The 16,529-nt window shown below is 35.7% G+C and overlaps 1 protein-coding gene across 1 annotated transcript; it reads right to left on the reverse strand.

The window, feature by feature from the left end:
• Window positions 1–15,000: 15,000 nt before the first annotated feature.
• LOC120174137 (receptor-like protein 53) lies at window positions 15,001–16,529 on the reverse strand. Its single transcript, XM_039181100.1, has one exon. It carries the CDS (start codon window positions 16,496–16,498, stop codon window positions 15,068–15,070), a length of 1,431 nt encoding a protein of 476 aa, XP_039037031.1. The 5' UTR covers window positions 16,499–16,529; the 3' UTR covers window positions 15,001–15,067.

The following is a 16,529-nucleotide window of genomic DNA, read 5'->3' on the forward strand; positions in this document are numbered from 1 at the left end:
TAGTGTTCGAGAGAATGTCTAGGTAGCACATCTTTAGTGTTTGAGAGAAACTAGGGAGGAACCATATAAGCAAGGGGTTCTAGATAGTAACTAGGCCTAATCCACCTTCGAGATAAGGCTAGGATTTCATTCGACTAAAAGGAGTTGTGCATGAGCGATAGGTTAGATGTTGCCGTAAAAAGGCATTGCCGAGAAATATCCTGTTATATGGACCAATAGGATCACTGCAGGGGTTACGCCAACCAGTTTTGCCAAGGCATCTTCACTCTATCGCGTCCCTTACTAGAGATAGCATAGGGCACCCTAGTAGACTCTGTCGGGCAGATTAGGCATAGAAGTAATACCATTCTGAGAAGTGGGCTTAGATTTGCCTTAGTGACTTCTATCACTCATTACCATAGTAGCTTGTCATGTGAGGAAGTCTAAAGTCCTGATAATCAAATCCAGTATTTACATTTTATATTACCTTTTCATTTCCAATTGTTTGCACTAAACACAATTTAATTTGTCACGACATCTCCATCCATTTTGCCACAGCATTCTCATTTGTGAATATCATTAGCTATACTTAGTTACTTTAGAATAGTGCATAAACTTTACTCAAATCTCTCCAATCCCTGTGGATACGATACTCACTCATCACTATATTACTTGTTCGATTGTGTATACTTGCACATATTTCCGCACCCATATTTAGTACTCACAAATCGCGGACAAGTTTTTGGCGCTGTTGTCGGGGATTGGCAATTGATGATGTTGAGTTTAGTTATTGCACAATTTTATTTCTTTTCTTTGTACATAGTTACTTATTTTTGGGTTTACCTTTCTCAGGTGTTACGTTGTCGCATGACCCGTAAAAGACCCAAGGAACCATTATTTCATATTGAACCTGAGGCTCATGTTATAAAAAATCAGGTGAAGGATCCTGCAGTTCTAAATCCCACGACAATTCCAAATGATGGGAATGTTGCTCAACCATGAACTATTAGAGATCACTTAACTCCCACATTAGACGACCTAAAACCTGCTATTGTAGCTCCCAAGATTCAGGCAACCCAATTCGAGCTCAAACAGGTTATGTTCGACATGTTGGACTTGATTGGATAATTTGGTGGTGCTCCTCATGAGGATGCAAGGCAACATGTTCGGGAATTTTTAGAGGTCTGTGACTCTTTTCAACAACAAGGTGTGCATGAAGATGTGCTAAAATTGAAATTATTCCCATATTCTTTGAAAGATCACGCTATGGCATGGCGCAATGGATTATCTTCCTACTCGATAAGGTCTTGGGATGACTTGTGCAAAGGTTTTTTTCTACGGCATAATCAACCCAATATGAACAACTATCTCAGAAATACCATAGCATCTTTTCACCAAGGCGATGAAGAGTCTATGCATGAGTGATGGGACTGATACAAAAGTTTTCTTTGCAAGTTCCCCAATCATGGATTCCACGACTGGACTCAAGGTTTGATGTTCTACAATGGAGTCAATGCACCCACGAGGATGATGCTAGATGTCATGACAAATGGGACATTGCTCGATAAATCACCTGAAGAGGCTTATGAAATTCTTGATCAAATTGCTAATCATGATTACCAATTTCCCTATTTCAGGTCTGGAACTAGAAGGAACACATCCAACTCAGCATGTCTATTATGCCATGGCAAACACCATGAGAGCGAGTGTCCGACCAATCTAGAGTCCATCAATTACGTAGAGAAATACAATTGAGGCAACAACAACCCCTATTTTAAAAATCTTGGATGGTGTCAGCATCCAAACTTCTCTTGGGGAAATCAAGGAACCAACAATGCTAGTCAGCCCGCTAAGCAACAGAACTTCAATGACACCCAGGGTTTTCAAACGAATATGCCATGGCATAATTCTAACGAGTGAGTGCCATCTTCATCCAACACTAGTTCTTTGGAGGCCACAATGCAAGATTTTATAGCAACCACGAAGACCATGCTGCATGACCATGCGACCTCTATAAAAAGCCAAGAAGCTTTGCTTCAAAGTCACAGTTCGTCTTTAAGGGCCTTAGAGGGTCAGGTTGGCCAAATTACCACGGCATTACAGTCTCGCCCACATGGCAGTCTACCTAGTGATACTGAAGTCACTAAGGCTCAAGACATAGAACATTGTGGTACATTCACCTTAAGGAGTGGCACTAAAATTGACAAAGATGCTAAGTTTGGGGGGAGACACTCAGAGAGACCGGTAATGAGATTATGCACGAAGATCTGAAGGTGCAAAAAGCTTCATATTTTTTGGAAAACAATGATGAGGGTTCGAAGAGTGCAACTAATGAAGATAAGAAAATTTTTACCACGGCAAAATAAAAGCCCCCATCAGTAGGAGTTGATGACCAAAGGAAAGTTACAGACTTTTACCGCAACAAATTTTTATGCACTGATAAACATTTGAAGCTTGATCAAGAAGACGAAGAGGAGCTCGATGATATTCAAAAGGAGATGAGTGAGTCTAGCTCACCCATAGCTAGACCAGGTATGAAATTTGAACCTTTGGATTCTATTGAATTTACTCATCCCAAACCCCAAGTAACTGCCCATCTGTCTAGACTAGAAATTATAAAAGAATTAAGGAATGAAATAGAGATTAAGGAAAAATTCCCTAATGAGAATTTATTATTTGCCGCGACAATTTTGTGGTATGCTAACATTGTCAATTTTCTCGTTAGTGTTGTTTTGCTTCTTTACTTGAATAGCATAGGAAAGAACAAGGTCATACATGATGGTGGATACTTTCATAGGGATGACATCGACCTCTCCAATGAATTTGCTGCCTAAATGATTTCAAGTTGCCATGGTAAAAAGGAGCGAAAAGAGATCTCACTCCACTACCATTTAGCTTCAGGCAAAAAGCACTTTGAAGAAGAGAGGAATACTGAAAAGGTCCTACAATTCAGATGTGAAAGACACAAAATGTCAGGGCAAAATACTTTGAATGTGGAACTGTTATATGTGTGGGGCATTTTGGTCTATACTGGTGCTCCGATTGAACGCGACAAATCTGCACTCCTCTTGCACGATATTGAGACTTCCCAAGCATCTTGAAGATGCCATTACATTTTGGATTTACTCATGTGCATAAATAAATGTTTATTTTGTTACTGTTTTTATTCAGTTTCCTTTTAATTGAATATTTTATTTTTCTTTGCAAGGTTAGGTTTCATCCAAATTTCAACTGTACCAGCATCAGATTCTGAACACTTCAGCCCTACACAATTTTAAAAGCGCACACGTCGCACGACCGCCACACCACCACAAGCATGAAGTCATGGTACCTTGCATTGCATTGAACTTCATGTAGTTTAGGTTTTTCCTTAGTTTTTATTTAGCATTGAGGACAATGCTTCTCTCAAGTTTAGGGGAGGTAGGGTTCTTAAATCATTGCATGATAGTATTAGTAGAATGAATATGCCATGACATTAGCAAGTGGTTGAATTGGTTTTCTGGAATAAATTAAGGATGCCCAACGATGATGAACTCTTGATGGCTAGGATTGAATGTACATGACTGTTGAGGATAATAGAACCAACTCTAGGACTTGCTTCTTTAAAACCCTTGAATACACGATTGTATGTTTTTTTCATGCTTAAGGAACTTAGAAATTTTTTATAAGATAATTCTTGCATGTCTTGGCATAAACGATGAAAACCCCACTTTAAAAAAAATTTTGAAGTTGTGAATAAATGCTTCGGCATATCTGTAGAGGGACACTCCGCTATGCCATGACATTTCCTGGAAACTCCAAATAAATAAATGGCAGCTATGGTATATGAGTGAATGAAAGTAGTCACGGGATAACTCTACTTGACTAGCTTGGGGTGGAAGATATACTCTCTTTCACCTAGAGTATGGGATGGTAGGTGTGATGGGCTGACTCCCCTCATAGTAGTGTTAAAAAAAGGAAAAAGGAAAAGAAATAATGTGGGAGTAAAAATTGTAAATGTCGTGGAAAAACAAGAAAACTTGCGTAGAAAATTTTTAGGTTTGTTAAGCATAGACTTGATACAAACACGCACACACCCACACAAAGAATCTTGCCCTAGGGGACAGTACTTGATTTCTCAAACCAGTCTAGCATGTTGAAGCCAAATGTTCCGAGGGTTGAAATTCTATCCCATATAACTATTATGCTTCTAAACTTGCCATGGTATTTTTATTTTTCTTAATACTATTCATTACTTGAGGACAAGCAATAGCTTAAGTTTGGGGGTGTGATAACTTCGTAAAAAGGACATATTTGAGACCTTTTCACTTAAGTTATTGACTGTCTAAGAGCTCATATAGGATCATATCGATGCATTTAGAAGCATATAGTTGCATGTGGTGAAATTCTGTTTGTCGATGCATTTTATTTTATAATCAGTGTTGTTTTATGGGGAAGGTGTTTGTCTGGTGATGTACAAGATTTGGGAGCAAGGAAAAGAGAAAGGGAAATGCCATGACATAAGGAGATTGTTGAGAAGAATGCAAATGCCGAACCAGTTGGCATTTCGAGAGCGATCAAAACGAAAGAAGAATATTTTTAATAAGAGCCAGTTGTCATGGCATAAAAAGTGTTTTCTGCAATCAGCCATAATGGAGGGGCCAATTACCATCTTTGCACGGACTCTCATATAAAAGGAATAAACTTTAGTGTGCTAGTGTAATTTTAACACAAAACCCTAGGTTCATTCTCCCCTATAAATAGGAGATGAAGCCTGACTTTTAGAGACTTGGGGGCCTTTGAACTTTTTGACCAGCAGCCAAGAGCTAAAAATTTGGAGAAAAGGAGCTAAAAATACGATACTCACTCATAATTGTATTACTTGTTCAATTGTGTATACTTGCACATATTTTCGCACCCATATTTAGTACTCACAAATCGCGGACATTGAGTATACGAGTATGAGAGATAATTTATGCGTTTGAGTCGCTACGCTCTAGAGTTAGTTACAACTGATTTCTTGAGGTGCAAGAGGTTCCTTGAGGGACTTCATAAGGAGATCTTGAGTAATTGGCAGCATACTTGCCTAAGGTATTTTCAGAATTTGTACGATAATCTAAGACCGTAGAGAGAATGCAAAGTATGAGGAATAATTTTTTGAGTGAGTCCAATGCTCTAAGTTTAAGGATTATATTTTTGAGTAAATACAGAATAGTGACGTCAACGTTTTCACTCCAATTAGGTCAAAGGTCAAATGTAGGGTCTCACAGAAGACCACCAATGTCACCATCTGCAGTGAGATTTGGAGCCTTTGATAGAGTTTTGTGTATCCTTAGTTCATCTGGTGAGAGATTACTCTAGTTTGGATGGTAATATGTCTGCTCGACTTAGAGGAATAATACCAGTAGCTCGTCAAGGAAGAGGAATTACCCAGAGGGGTGTCAGTTCGATGTCTGGGTAGGATAGCTTAGGAGTTAATCAACCTATTCTCGGTTTAATGATACGCAATCCTGCTTGTCAGATTTCTGGAGGGCAAAGTTGGGATGTTGATGTTGCAAAAATGATGTCAGGTGTGTTTTCAACTATCTCAATTTGGCTTCAATAAGTGTAACAACATGCATTCTTAGGTGGTCAAGTGAGCTAGCTAAGAAAAAAATTTGTATGGGGAACCCAAGGGCGAGGATCCAAGTGTTTAGTTGGTGGACCTTAGTGAAATAGATCAGAGTGACCTATATTCTTTGACGACTCGATTTAGATTTAATAGTTAAACCTAAGGGAAATTGTTAGCATAAGTATTGTTAGACCTCAGGATTGTGGATCTGAATATGGGATAATAAGTAGTTATTCCTAGCCAAGTTGAAGGTCAACTCTAAGAGAATGTCAAGCCGCAGAGTCTTCTACCCTTGTTTGTTCCCTAGAGGAATATATGTGTGGGTCTATAAGGACTTTTCACGTTGCCAGTTGAGAGGGTTCGTGTGACCGACCAGCAACGATTTAGTAATCCCAAGTTCAGCGTTGGAGATAAAGATATTCATGATAGCGCTAAGAGTACCCCAATCGCCTAGCCATAAGTATCAGGATGTATCTCATTTAGTACCAAGGCACTTCAGTTGCTAACTACACGTAGATGCCATAAGTACTCGCGAGGAGTAAGTAAAGTGTATATTTTGATGTAGTAGTTCCAAAATTTCATTCTAAGTACTACGGATAATATATGTAAGATAACAAGTTGCTAGTTTAGAGGTACGATTCTTGAGGTGTTGAGAACCTTTCAGTTTTGTTAGTGTGTATTCGTGTATGAGCAGTAAGTGATTTAGCTAGGAGAGCCAAGCCCCATCAGTGGTGTCTTTGTATTGGTATATGAGCGCAAGTCATATACAACACATAGAAGCATACAGTATTGCTAGTTCAAATAGTGTTAGTCGTCATCATTTAGTTTTGGGGTAGTAAGCATTAGTGAGCATTAAGACATAGAGTTAGAATCCTTAAGTCGGAGTGCGATCACGTGAGATCTCCATTTTGTGAGGCATGCTCTCCGGGAGAGCCAGATGTTTCTAGTTCACCTGGCAAGTGGTCAATTTTTAGTTATGGGCACCTTAGACCCTAAATCATATGAGTAGAGAAAGTGTAAGCCAAAAGGATTGAGAAAGAAGTCAGGAGGTAGCATGGATGAGTATTAAATCAGAGTTGCACAGTAGAAGCATAAAGATTGACGTTAGTCAAGGATTGTCATCATATCTTTAGTAGTCAGTATCTGGACAGTTTGGCAAGTGCAACAAGATCAAAAGGTGTATCATGATGAGTTGCCTATGTTCAGCTGATAAAAGAGGTTACTGGGATATACAGGGGATTAACTTAATTGAGTAAGGTTAGACTGAAAAGGTTTTTATGATAGTAGTTGAGTTGTGTAATAGCATCCTCCTTGCAAAATATTCTAAGTATTCAGAGTTGGGACATCTAGAGTAAGACTCAACAGTTCTGCACATCTCGAAGGTTATTGCTTAAGGTTCGACGAAGTTAGCACCCTATAAGAAAGGGGGAGAGAGTTATAGATCAGTTTATGAGTTACTGAGTTACAAATCATGTTGCAGTGATTTCTTTAGTGCATAATAAATTAATATGAGTTTAGGTGCTTTGAGGTTTTTAAGTGTTTGACTTAAAGAGGTATCGTTGTTTGGACTGAGTAAATTTCGAGGACAAAATTTCTTTCAAGGATGGTAGAGTTGTAACGCCCCAAACTCAGGGTTGGTAGTTTCAGGTTTACCCAAAGAGGTAAGTAGATACAGTGAATTTCATAATTTAAGTTGTTATGCTTAATTGGGTCTGGATCGAGCCAAATTAGTCATATAAAAGAGGTTTTAATTAGTAGAAAAATGAGGAATGACCAAAAGCATTATTTCCCCATTTTCAAAAGACGAGCCTTTATATTCTTTCATTTTCTTTTCCTTCCCATTTTCTCTCGTTTTCTTTTTTCTTCTTCCTCTTTAAAAGACCAAGCTAAAGGTAAGGTCTTGAGCCATTTCCATGCTTCATTTTCATTAATAATTTCTCCAGCAACATTGTTTTAATGAATAAAGCTTTGGGGTTTTATAGTTAAATAGAAAAGTGAGAGTTTTCACCAAAATCTCCAAGGAAAAGAGTTCAACTAAGCAAGGGACTTTATTTCAAGTTTCTAAAATCAAGGTAGTGTATTTATAATCCTGTTGGAGTGTTAGGATTATCATAAGTATGAAGTTTAGTTATGATATGTGTATTTAAGAATTTTAGGGTTTATATTTGACTTTATGATCAAATAAAGTTTTAGAGATTAAAAAGATGTTTTTATGCTACTTTAAGACCCTAGTTAACTCCCTAAAGCGTCAAAATAAGGTAAGAAACCAAATCAAGTCATTTAGGGTAAATATTAGGTGTTTTTTGAGCCTAAAATAACTTTTTTCAGGGTTAATTATCGATATTAGGATGAATAATATTGATATTGGATGAATTAGGGCTAAAATTAGGGATTTTAAGATGGGAGTATCGATAATGCCAAGGGGAGTATCAATACTCAGGGTGGCAGTATCCATACTGGGCCTCAAATTTAAAAACAGAATGTATTTTTTGTATCGATACTCATAAGGGTATCGATACTTGACCCTAGGTATCGATACTAAATGTAGAGTATCGATACTACTCACTTTGGATTGTTAGTTTTGACCCGGTTAAGGCAAGTAAGAGCTAAAAATGATCTGTAATAGTAAGAATATGTCTGTAAGGGACCTGGATACCTAAACATACCTAGAAACACTCATAGGAGTGGGTTACAACTGACGTAACCATAACAGACGTAACAAATTCAAGTTCCTTCAGTCTAACATGTAGCAAGTATCCAAGAATGATGGATCATTTCTGAGGATGTAACGACAAAAATAATATGATGTCATTAGATCACGAGCCAGCGGGGTTGTGAACGGTAGAAATGTCAGTGAATGGTTGATGTTCAAATCATCCATCTAATTCAAAGGTAAATACAGAAGGAGTGACTAGAGTGTCGCTACTCAGAAGTGAACCCGATTCAGGTATCAGGCTAGTGAATAGTGAGCCAATGAACAACAAACACAGAAATTGTCGTAAAACCTCGAGAGCATGTAGAGACTTCATCAAATGAAGAGAATGACTAAAACACCCTTAAATATCAAACGACTAGAATAGCACAGCCTAATAGATAACAATAGTAACAGACCGACAAACAATCGTGACACGTTCTAGATAAGGGAACGAGAGAGATAGCACCTAGGATGAACAATAAATAAGAACACGAATAACTTAAATAGCTAAAGAGATAAGTATCATAAAACTAGCCTTTGTGTGACACTCAAGAAACAGTCAGGACACCTGAGTTACTTTAGCAGTAGGATGATTATCTTGTTGTCAGTATGTCCAGTTATATACCAGTCAGTGCCACGACACTTCTTTTTCCTGCTGGGCATGGATGCCCCAAGAATCGATGGAGTAAGTTGGCAAGGTGTACGTTTTCGATGTAGTTCCGAATCTCACCCTAATTTACATACAGGTATAGGTAGGATAGAGGGGTGCGTGAGCTCCAAGATGTACCTCAGTCACACCATGATGTCTACCTCTGCTTGTGTGTTGTATAGTAATATATGTAGGCTAGAGGGGTGCGTGATCTCCGAGATGTAGCCCCTCAGTCGTACCATGATGCTTACCTCAGCTATGTGTATATGTTTGTGTGATGCATAGCATAGTTTGTCTCACATTTAGACAATGTGTAGTAGTCACAATTATTACGGTAGAGACTCTTTATTGATGTACTCGTGGCGAGGCCCTTAGGAGAGGACTAAGGGAAGTGTGAGACTCCTACTTCAGTGATTGAATAGTAAAGCCTTAAAATAGGTAGCACTTGATCTAGTTCATGCATGTACCTACCGTTTAGTACCATATCTTTAGCGTGCTTATGTTTATGAACTCTTAATGTTGCTCTAGATTAGTGATTATACTGTTGGGTTTTGTAAGCTCAGCCTTCGGATGTTTTCCATGGGCAAGTTAGTAGCCTGAGTAGTTCGTGGAGCACTGTTGCAACATGATTTCCAGCATCTCCTTCAGAGTACTATAATGTAACTTTAGTGGGTATGTCTATTCATAGAACCTTACTTATGTATTTAAGTTATAAACCTCAAGATGTATTATTTTATTTTCAACTAAGTGTCATGGAGCTCTGTGTAATACCCCAAATTTTGGTTAGTAACCAAATTGTAACTTTTGAAGTTTGGTGGCCAAAGTATAAAACTTGGGGGGAAAATTAGGGAATTAAGTGATAAATTTCCTAAAAAGAATTTTATTCCATAAATAGATGGTTTACTCTTGAGAGTGGGTTTTATAGAAATCATATTTTTGGATTTGGAATTTTAGTAAAGAAAAATTAGAAAATGAGTAAAGCCCGATAAGGAATCGGTAATTCAGATCGAAATGGAATTTTACGAAAATTTGAAGGATGTTATAAAATGGTTGGAAATATTATTTTAATATTTTAGATCATAGAAATTTGGTTTGGAAATGTGCAATTTTTCAGATTTAACTGAAACAATGGAATTTAGTGAGTAAAACACAAGTTTTGAAAATTTCATGCGAAATTTCATAAATTAAAGTCAAATTAATTCATCTTTGACTTTGAAAGATGATAAGGATGAGGTTTTTTGGTTTTATGGTGAATAAAAAGATTTTTTAAGGGTGTTTTGGTCTTATCTCCATTAAATTAATATTTTATTCATTTATAGTTGAATTAAATGTAAACTAATATGAAATGCACCCAACATTTCATCCAACTTGCTCATCTTCTTCTCCAAACTGTCGTGGGTTTCTCCAAATATGAGAGAAAGCTTCAATTCAATTTTTAAGCAAATTTATTAGGATTTTGAGTATGTCGTAAAATAGAAAATTGTATATGCGAAAAACGCTATCATTTGATACCAATATTGCATGATAATCTTGATGGTGTTCAAAGATCCCAAATTATACAGTTTGTGTTCATATAAGGGATCATGAAATTAATGATGGATCTTGATATTTGTGAGGTAGTTGATTCATATTCAAGCATGTATGATGATTAGAACATGTTTAATCTTTCTAGAACTTGTTCTTTAAGTTTCGACCATGGATTGTTTGAGTGAGAAAAATTATGGAAAAATTATATAAGGGTTGGTAATGATGATGGAAGTATTCTACAAGCCTTAGAAAAATTTAGGGACCATTTTGTAATTTTTGAACAATATGGGATCAATTCGACAATTTTGGAAAATTGATGGGTTATTGTGTAAGTGTTATATAATTGGTGTACTATGCTAGAAATTGCATTTGCGAATTAAAATGAGTGTTAGAATGTGAAATTTGATTTTTTTGGGAAGTTTAGAAAGTTTGGTGATTGTAATGCAAATTTTGAATTGTTTGGGAGTATTTATTGTAATTATGTCTTTGTATGGGTACTTGTTTGATAATACTTTCAATACTGGAATTTTTGTATTGAAATTTTAAGTGGTAAAAAGGTGAAGGATCATTTTATATAAATTGGAAGAGTTGGTTCCAATGTTAAAATGAATTATTAAGTATTGAGTATTTTGATAGAAAGTGAGTTTCAAGTATATTATGGAGTTTTTATGGGATATGTTTATGTTAGTATAATACTAACATATGTATTGTTATGAATTTGTGATTTATACAGCTCGTGATTGATTTGTGACTGAAGCAAGTTAAATAGAAAAGGGTTTATTGTAGACAATAGTGAGGCATATATATTTTGAAATATATAAAGTGTCAAGGTGAGTGCAATACATGCATGACATTATACATGGATGTTTTATACATCATCTATGTTTTTTATAACTTCGATATGACATTGATATGTCATAGTGTGAAATTATAATGCATTGATCGTGAAAAATGTGATATTTTACCATGAATGTTTTTGGGTATAAATTGTCCAATGTTAAATAATTGATAATATACTTTGCCATGGATTGACCAAATAAAATAGATTATATGCCCAAGTAAGTCATTGAGGGACAGGGTATAGTTGGCATGCCATAGAGTATAGCAGCTGCGGGTTTATATTACACTATAGTGTGTAAGGAAACTAAGTATATATGGTGGGCATGACCTTATGTGTAATACACTTCGGTGTATATGGTGTGCATGACCTTATGTATAATACACTTCGATGTATATGGTGGGCACGACCTTATGTGTAGCACTACGGTGCAAATATTACTCGAATACCCAGGGTCCTCAGGGTTTTATACTGGGCTATTGTCTATGGTTTATGGTATATTGGTTAATAAATGGTAAGCATGCAAATAAGCTTACGATCTTATAGAATAAATGGCAAGTATATTGGTAAGAAATTTTATATTCAGATATATTATTTTGATCATGGTAAAATATTGGATATGTTGGTAACATGATTTTATGGCATTTGATGTTGACATTGAAATTATGAATGAATTGTATTGCACTGTTTATTGTTTCAATTGCCTCATTAAGTTTATACTTAGGGTGTGATGATTTTCACGCGTAGGTATAAAACATGTAGTGGAATAAAGAGTTCAAAGCGTCATCAGCATCTAAGAGCATATTTCAATATCAGCAAGGCATCCTATGATGTAATGTTGACTTTATTAGCGGCATGTACTTATTAATGTTCTATTTGTTTTGTTGAACATATTTGGAAACAAAATTGTAACTTTATAGTGATGAAAGGTTAAGTTTTTATGAATTTTATTTATATATATATATATATTGCTGAAATTACTGTAGCAGTGCATCGATACACATTTTAAATTCAATATTTTGTGCATCGGTATGCTGTTCACATTACTGTAGCAATGCATCGGTACACTGTTCACTATTCACAGTAATGTTCATAAAAAATATTTTTTTTTTGAATTTGTTATAATGAAATATAATTCATATGATATGATAATTTTATAATATCATTTATCATTTTAAGAAAATAAATTTTAAATCAATTAAGAGAGTTGGAAATGGTTTTAGAAATTCGGGTGACATCTATAATCTATATAGGTATAATTATACGAGTTATGGGTGTTACACTCTGGTTCGTAAAATATTTTAATAATTTTTTTATATTGTTGTATGATACCATTAAATATTGTTAAAACAAAACGAGCAGGTTTTGAAATTCAGGGGTAATCCTGGTGCCCAATATGGCACTTTAGGCCCAAATTGGGTTTAGGTTGTTACACTGAATTTTGGTATCTATATCAGGTTTTGAGATACATGTGATATCATATATTTGTAGTCTTCGTGTTCTTTACGTTTATAGTGGATTATTGTTCATCTCGCCTGTAGAGGTAGGTAAGGCCGAACCACGTTAAATCTTGTCTCTTATGCATGTCTTATTCTATGTTGACGTCGCTTTAATTATTTTTTCGCTCCCAAATTCTTAAGAAGTGGTATTATAGTTTTAGTTCGAGCAGTGGAGTTTTAAAGAAATTTGTTGATACATACTTTATATGTGATTTTTGGGGCATGCAAGATGAATTTGTTGCAATGAGTTTTCAATTGCAGGGGAGTAATCCTCAACTGTTCCAGTGATACTTCTATGAATATTATGTAAGAATTGAAGTTGTTGACGACTTAGCAGCAGTGTTTCAACTAATATGCGACTTACGTAATGATTAAAGTTGTTGAAGATTTGAATATCAATTTTTGATTAAATTTAGGTCAAAAATTTGTTATATTTTTTACGTAAATTATAATTGATAATTAAGTTTGATTTTATTGTAATTCTAGTGGTTGAAGATTTCTTGGTAATTAGGGTTATTTAATAAAATAAATATTTATTTAGGCAATAACTCTTATAAAATAAGAATTCTTGATGACTAAATTTTTGGCTCTATAAATAGAGATAATGTCTTATGCTATAGAATATGTGTGAGAATTTTTTTCAAGAGACGCAATATTCTTTGGGATCTCTACAACTTTTGGGGTTTATGTTGCATATATAATTTTGTAAAAATGTTAGAAGAGTGTTTTGGGATATATCGGGTTTTGGTATCTATATCAGGTTTTGAGATATATGTGATATCATGTATTTGTATTATTCATATTCTTTATGTTTATAGTTAATTATTATTTATCTCGTTTGTGGAGGTAAGCATGGTCTAACCACGCTAAATCTTGTTTTTTGTGCATGTTTTATTTTATGTTGATATTGTTTTGATTATTTTTTTCATTCCAAAATTCTTAACAAGTTGAGATGGTTGGTCTTGTCTTTTATAATATCTTATATGAATTAGTCGATTAATAAATAAAATATGATAATTATATCTTAAAAAGTAATAACAAAAATCATAATAAAGAAAAAAATGAAGGTAAAAAATTCACAAAGAAAAAGGAAGGAGGAGTAAATTAAAGAAAATTTAATTATCATTTTAAGAATAGTGATCGAGTGACAACTATAACTGCAATCTCATGGCTTGTCCAAGCCGAAAGACTTGGCTATGGATCAGTTTAAACGGGGAATGAAAGAAAAATTTTTAAAGAAAAAAAAAATCAGTTTTAATTAAATATTATTTTAATCATATATACTTAATTTTAAAGTAAGGGTAAAGTATATAAATAGTCTCTGAATTTTTAGGATACTTGTATTTTGGTCACCTAACTTTTAAAATTTATAATAGAATCATCGAATTTTTAGTCCGTTTTCATTTGTCCATGCAGTTACCCATTAATTTTTGTTGATATGGCATTTAAAGCAGAAAGAGTGAAAAGTTGTAATTTTTGTTGAAGTGGAGTTTTCTTTTTCCTTGTTCATTGAAATGGGTTTAATGGAGATTTCAATAATGCTTCTCGTTGGATTGGTTTTGCTGCTACTTTGGATGCTTTCTCACTACAGTCTTTGCCATCCACTTGCTTATTTCGTCCCTCTCATTTACCTCTATTTGGTAATTCATCCATATATAATTTTGGGGAAAAATTAATCTTTAGTTAATTTTTAAACTTGGCTTGTGTATTTTTTTATGTTACAAAAATTCCTTTTATGTATATGTTCATTTCTTCGTTGAACAAAGGTTCATGAAAGCTACGTGATGAGATTGAGGAAGAAATTGGAGTTTAAGGATAAAGGGTGAAAAAGAAAAAGAAGAAGGGTGGGTTAACGGTCACGTTAGTAAAAACTAATGGGAGGTAACGGTAGGGATAAAAAAATTTTAAAAAAAACTAAAAGTTCGATGATTGTATTACAAATTTCAAAAGTTGGGTGATCAAAATATAAGCATCTTGAAAGTTTATGGACTATTTATATACTTTACCCTTGAATTAATGGTCTGGTCCACTTCATTAACAAAACGTAAATTACAACACACTAATGATTAATATGATAAAAAACACTAATGATTAATTTATTATTGCATATTTTGTTCTATTAATTTTTTTTTCGCAAAGGCAAAGAGTACATATTAAATACAAAATCTTAGCTGGAAAACAGTACTACAAGCTTTTATTTGATCTTCAGCTTGAGCTGTGACATTTCTTCAAACACTTTTATTTACTAGTATTAACTTCAGTGGCATTTCCACAAACACTTGGTAGCCAACTACAGTTTGCATGGAGGTAACGGAGAACCGCACAAACAGTCATTTCCCACTACTGAAGAAACTGGGAATTGGGTCTTGGGAAGCTGGCCGCACAGATGATTATAACTTACGTTCAATCTTTTCAACCCAACCACCGCCATAGGAACCTTGCCGTACACCAAATTCCGAGATATATCCAACTCTTTCAGTGTCTCAACGATCCTCAACTTCCCCAAATCAAACTTCAGCTTATTCCCGGCGGCCTTAAATTCCACCAAGAAATCCGTTCGATTCAATAATGCAACAGGACTACCTGAGATTTCATTCTCCGATAGATCGATGAAGTCATAAAAGTAAGTCTCTGCCGGCTTCCAATTGTCTAACTTCATTGTAATCCCACATTTCGCAAGCTTGAGTGAATAAATTATCGGAGATGAAGTGACCCATTTCGGGATTTGCTTCAGATGGAAGTTGTTGTACGATAAATCCAGTGACTCTATCCCTTTCACATTCATCTGGGGAAATGGGTCGTTTAGGGAATTGTGAGAGAGGTCCAGATTGAAAATTTTGGTCAAGTTTGCAAAGGTTTTAGGTACTACTCCCGTGAATGAGTTCCATGTAAGATCTAAAGTGTCCAATGCCCTGAAATTTCCAAGAAAACAATTTGCCCTGAGAGCATTGTGGCCCAGCTCAAGATACATCAATCTTGGTGCCAGAGACGAGACTGACTCTGGGATTTTCCCGGAAAATGCATTACGGGTAAGTGTAAGAATTCTAAGGTCGGGGAATGATTTGAAAATGTCTGGAATGGTGCCCGAAAGCTTGTTTTGCTCCAAATTCAAATAGGTAAGATTCCTAAGCTGTTTGATTCCTTCGGGGAACTTTCCGTTGAGAAGGTTTTTGCCAACGTTTAGCTGAGTTAACCGAGTCAACTTAGAAATGGAACTCGGTATTTGTCCAGTGAACCGATTCCCAGCAAGACTCAGTGCCTCAAGTTGAGTTAACCGACCTATGCTCACAGGTATTTGACCCGAAAGCTTGTTGTTCTCAATGTAAACATAAGTAAGCTTGGGTAACCGGAAGAGGATATCCGGAAACGGACCCGAAATATTTCTTAGATCCTGAAAGTAAATACCGTTTAGATCTTGGACTTTTGACAGGGAAGGAGAGATCGTACCCGATAAGAAGCTGTTGGGTTGATCGAGTTGGCCGTATAGAGAAATGGTGGTAACCCGATCGTCGAAAAGGCAATTTATACCCGCCCAACTACAACAATCAGTACCCGGTTTCCATGTGCTGAGCATGCCAGACGGGTCCTGGGTGATACCCGATTTGAAGCCTAAGAGACCCGCTTCATCATCCACGTGGCAGGTCGCTGAGGCAATCTTGATGAAACTGACGGTCAGGATCAAAACAAGGAAAGGCGAGAATGAAGGAGAAAGGTTCTTCATGGTTTGTGAGAGATGGAAGTGGATTCGTTGT

Source organism: Hibiscus syriacus, unplaced genomic scaffold (genome assembly GCF_006381635.1).
Source record: "Hibiscus syriacus cultivar Baekdansim isolate YM2019G1 unplaced genomic scaffold, ASM638163v2 tig00112000_pilon, whole genome shotgun sequence".
Taxonomy (NCBI): Eukaryota; Viridiplantae; Streptophyta; class Magnoliopsida; order Malvales; family Malvaceae; genus Hibiscus; species Hibiscus syriacus.

Bases quoted from the DNA above. Each gene is read 5' to 3' on its own strand.
- LOC120174137 (XM_039181100.1), bottom strand. From the start codon at position 16,498: ATGAAGAACCTTTCTCCTTCATTCTCGCCTTTCCTTGTTTTGATCCTG.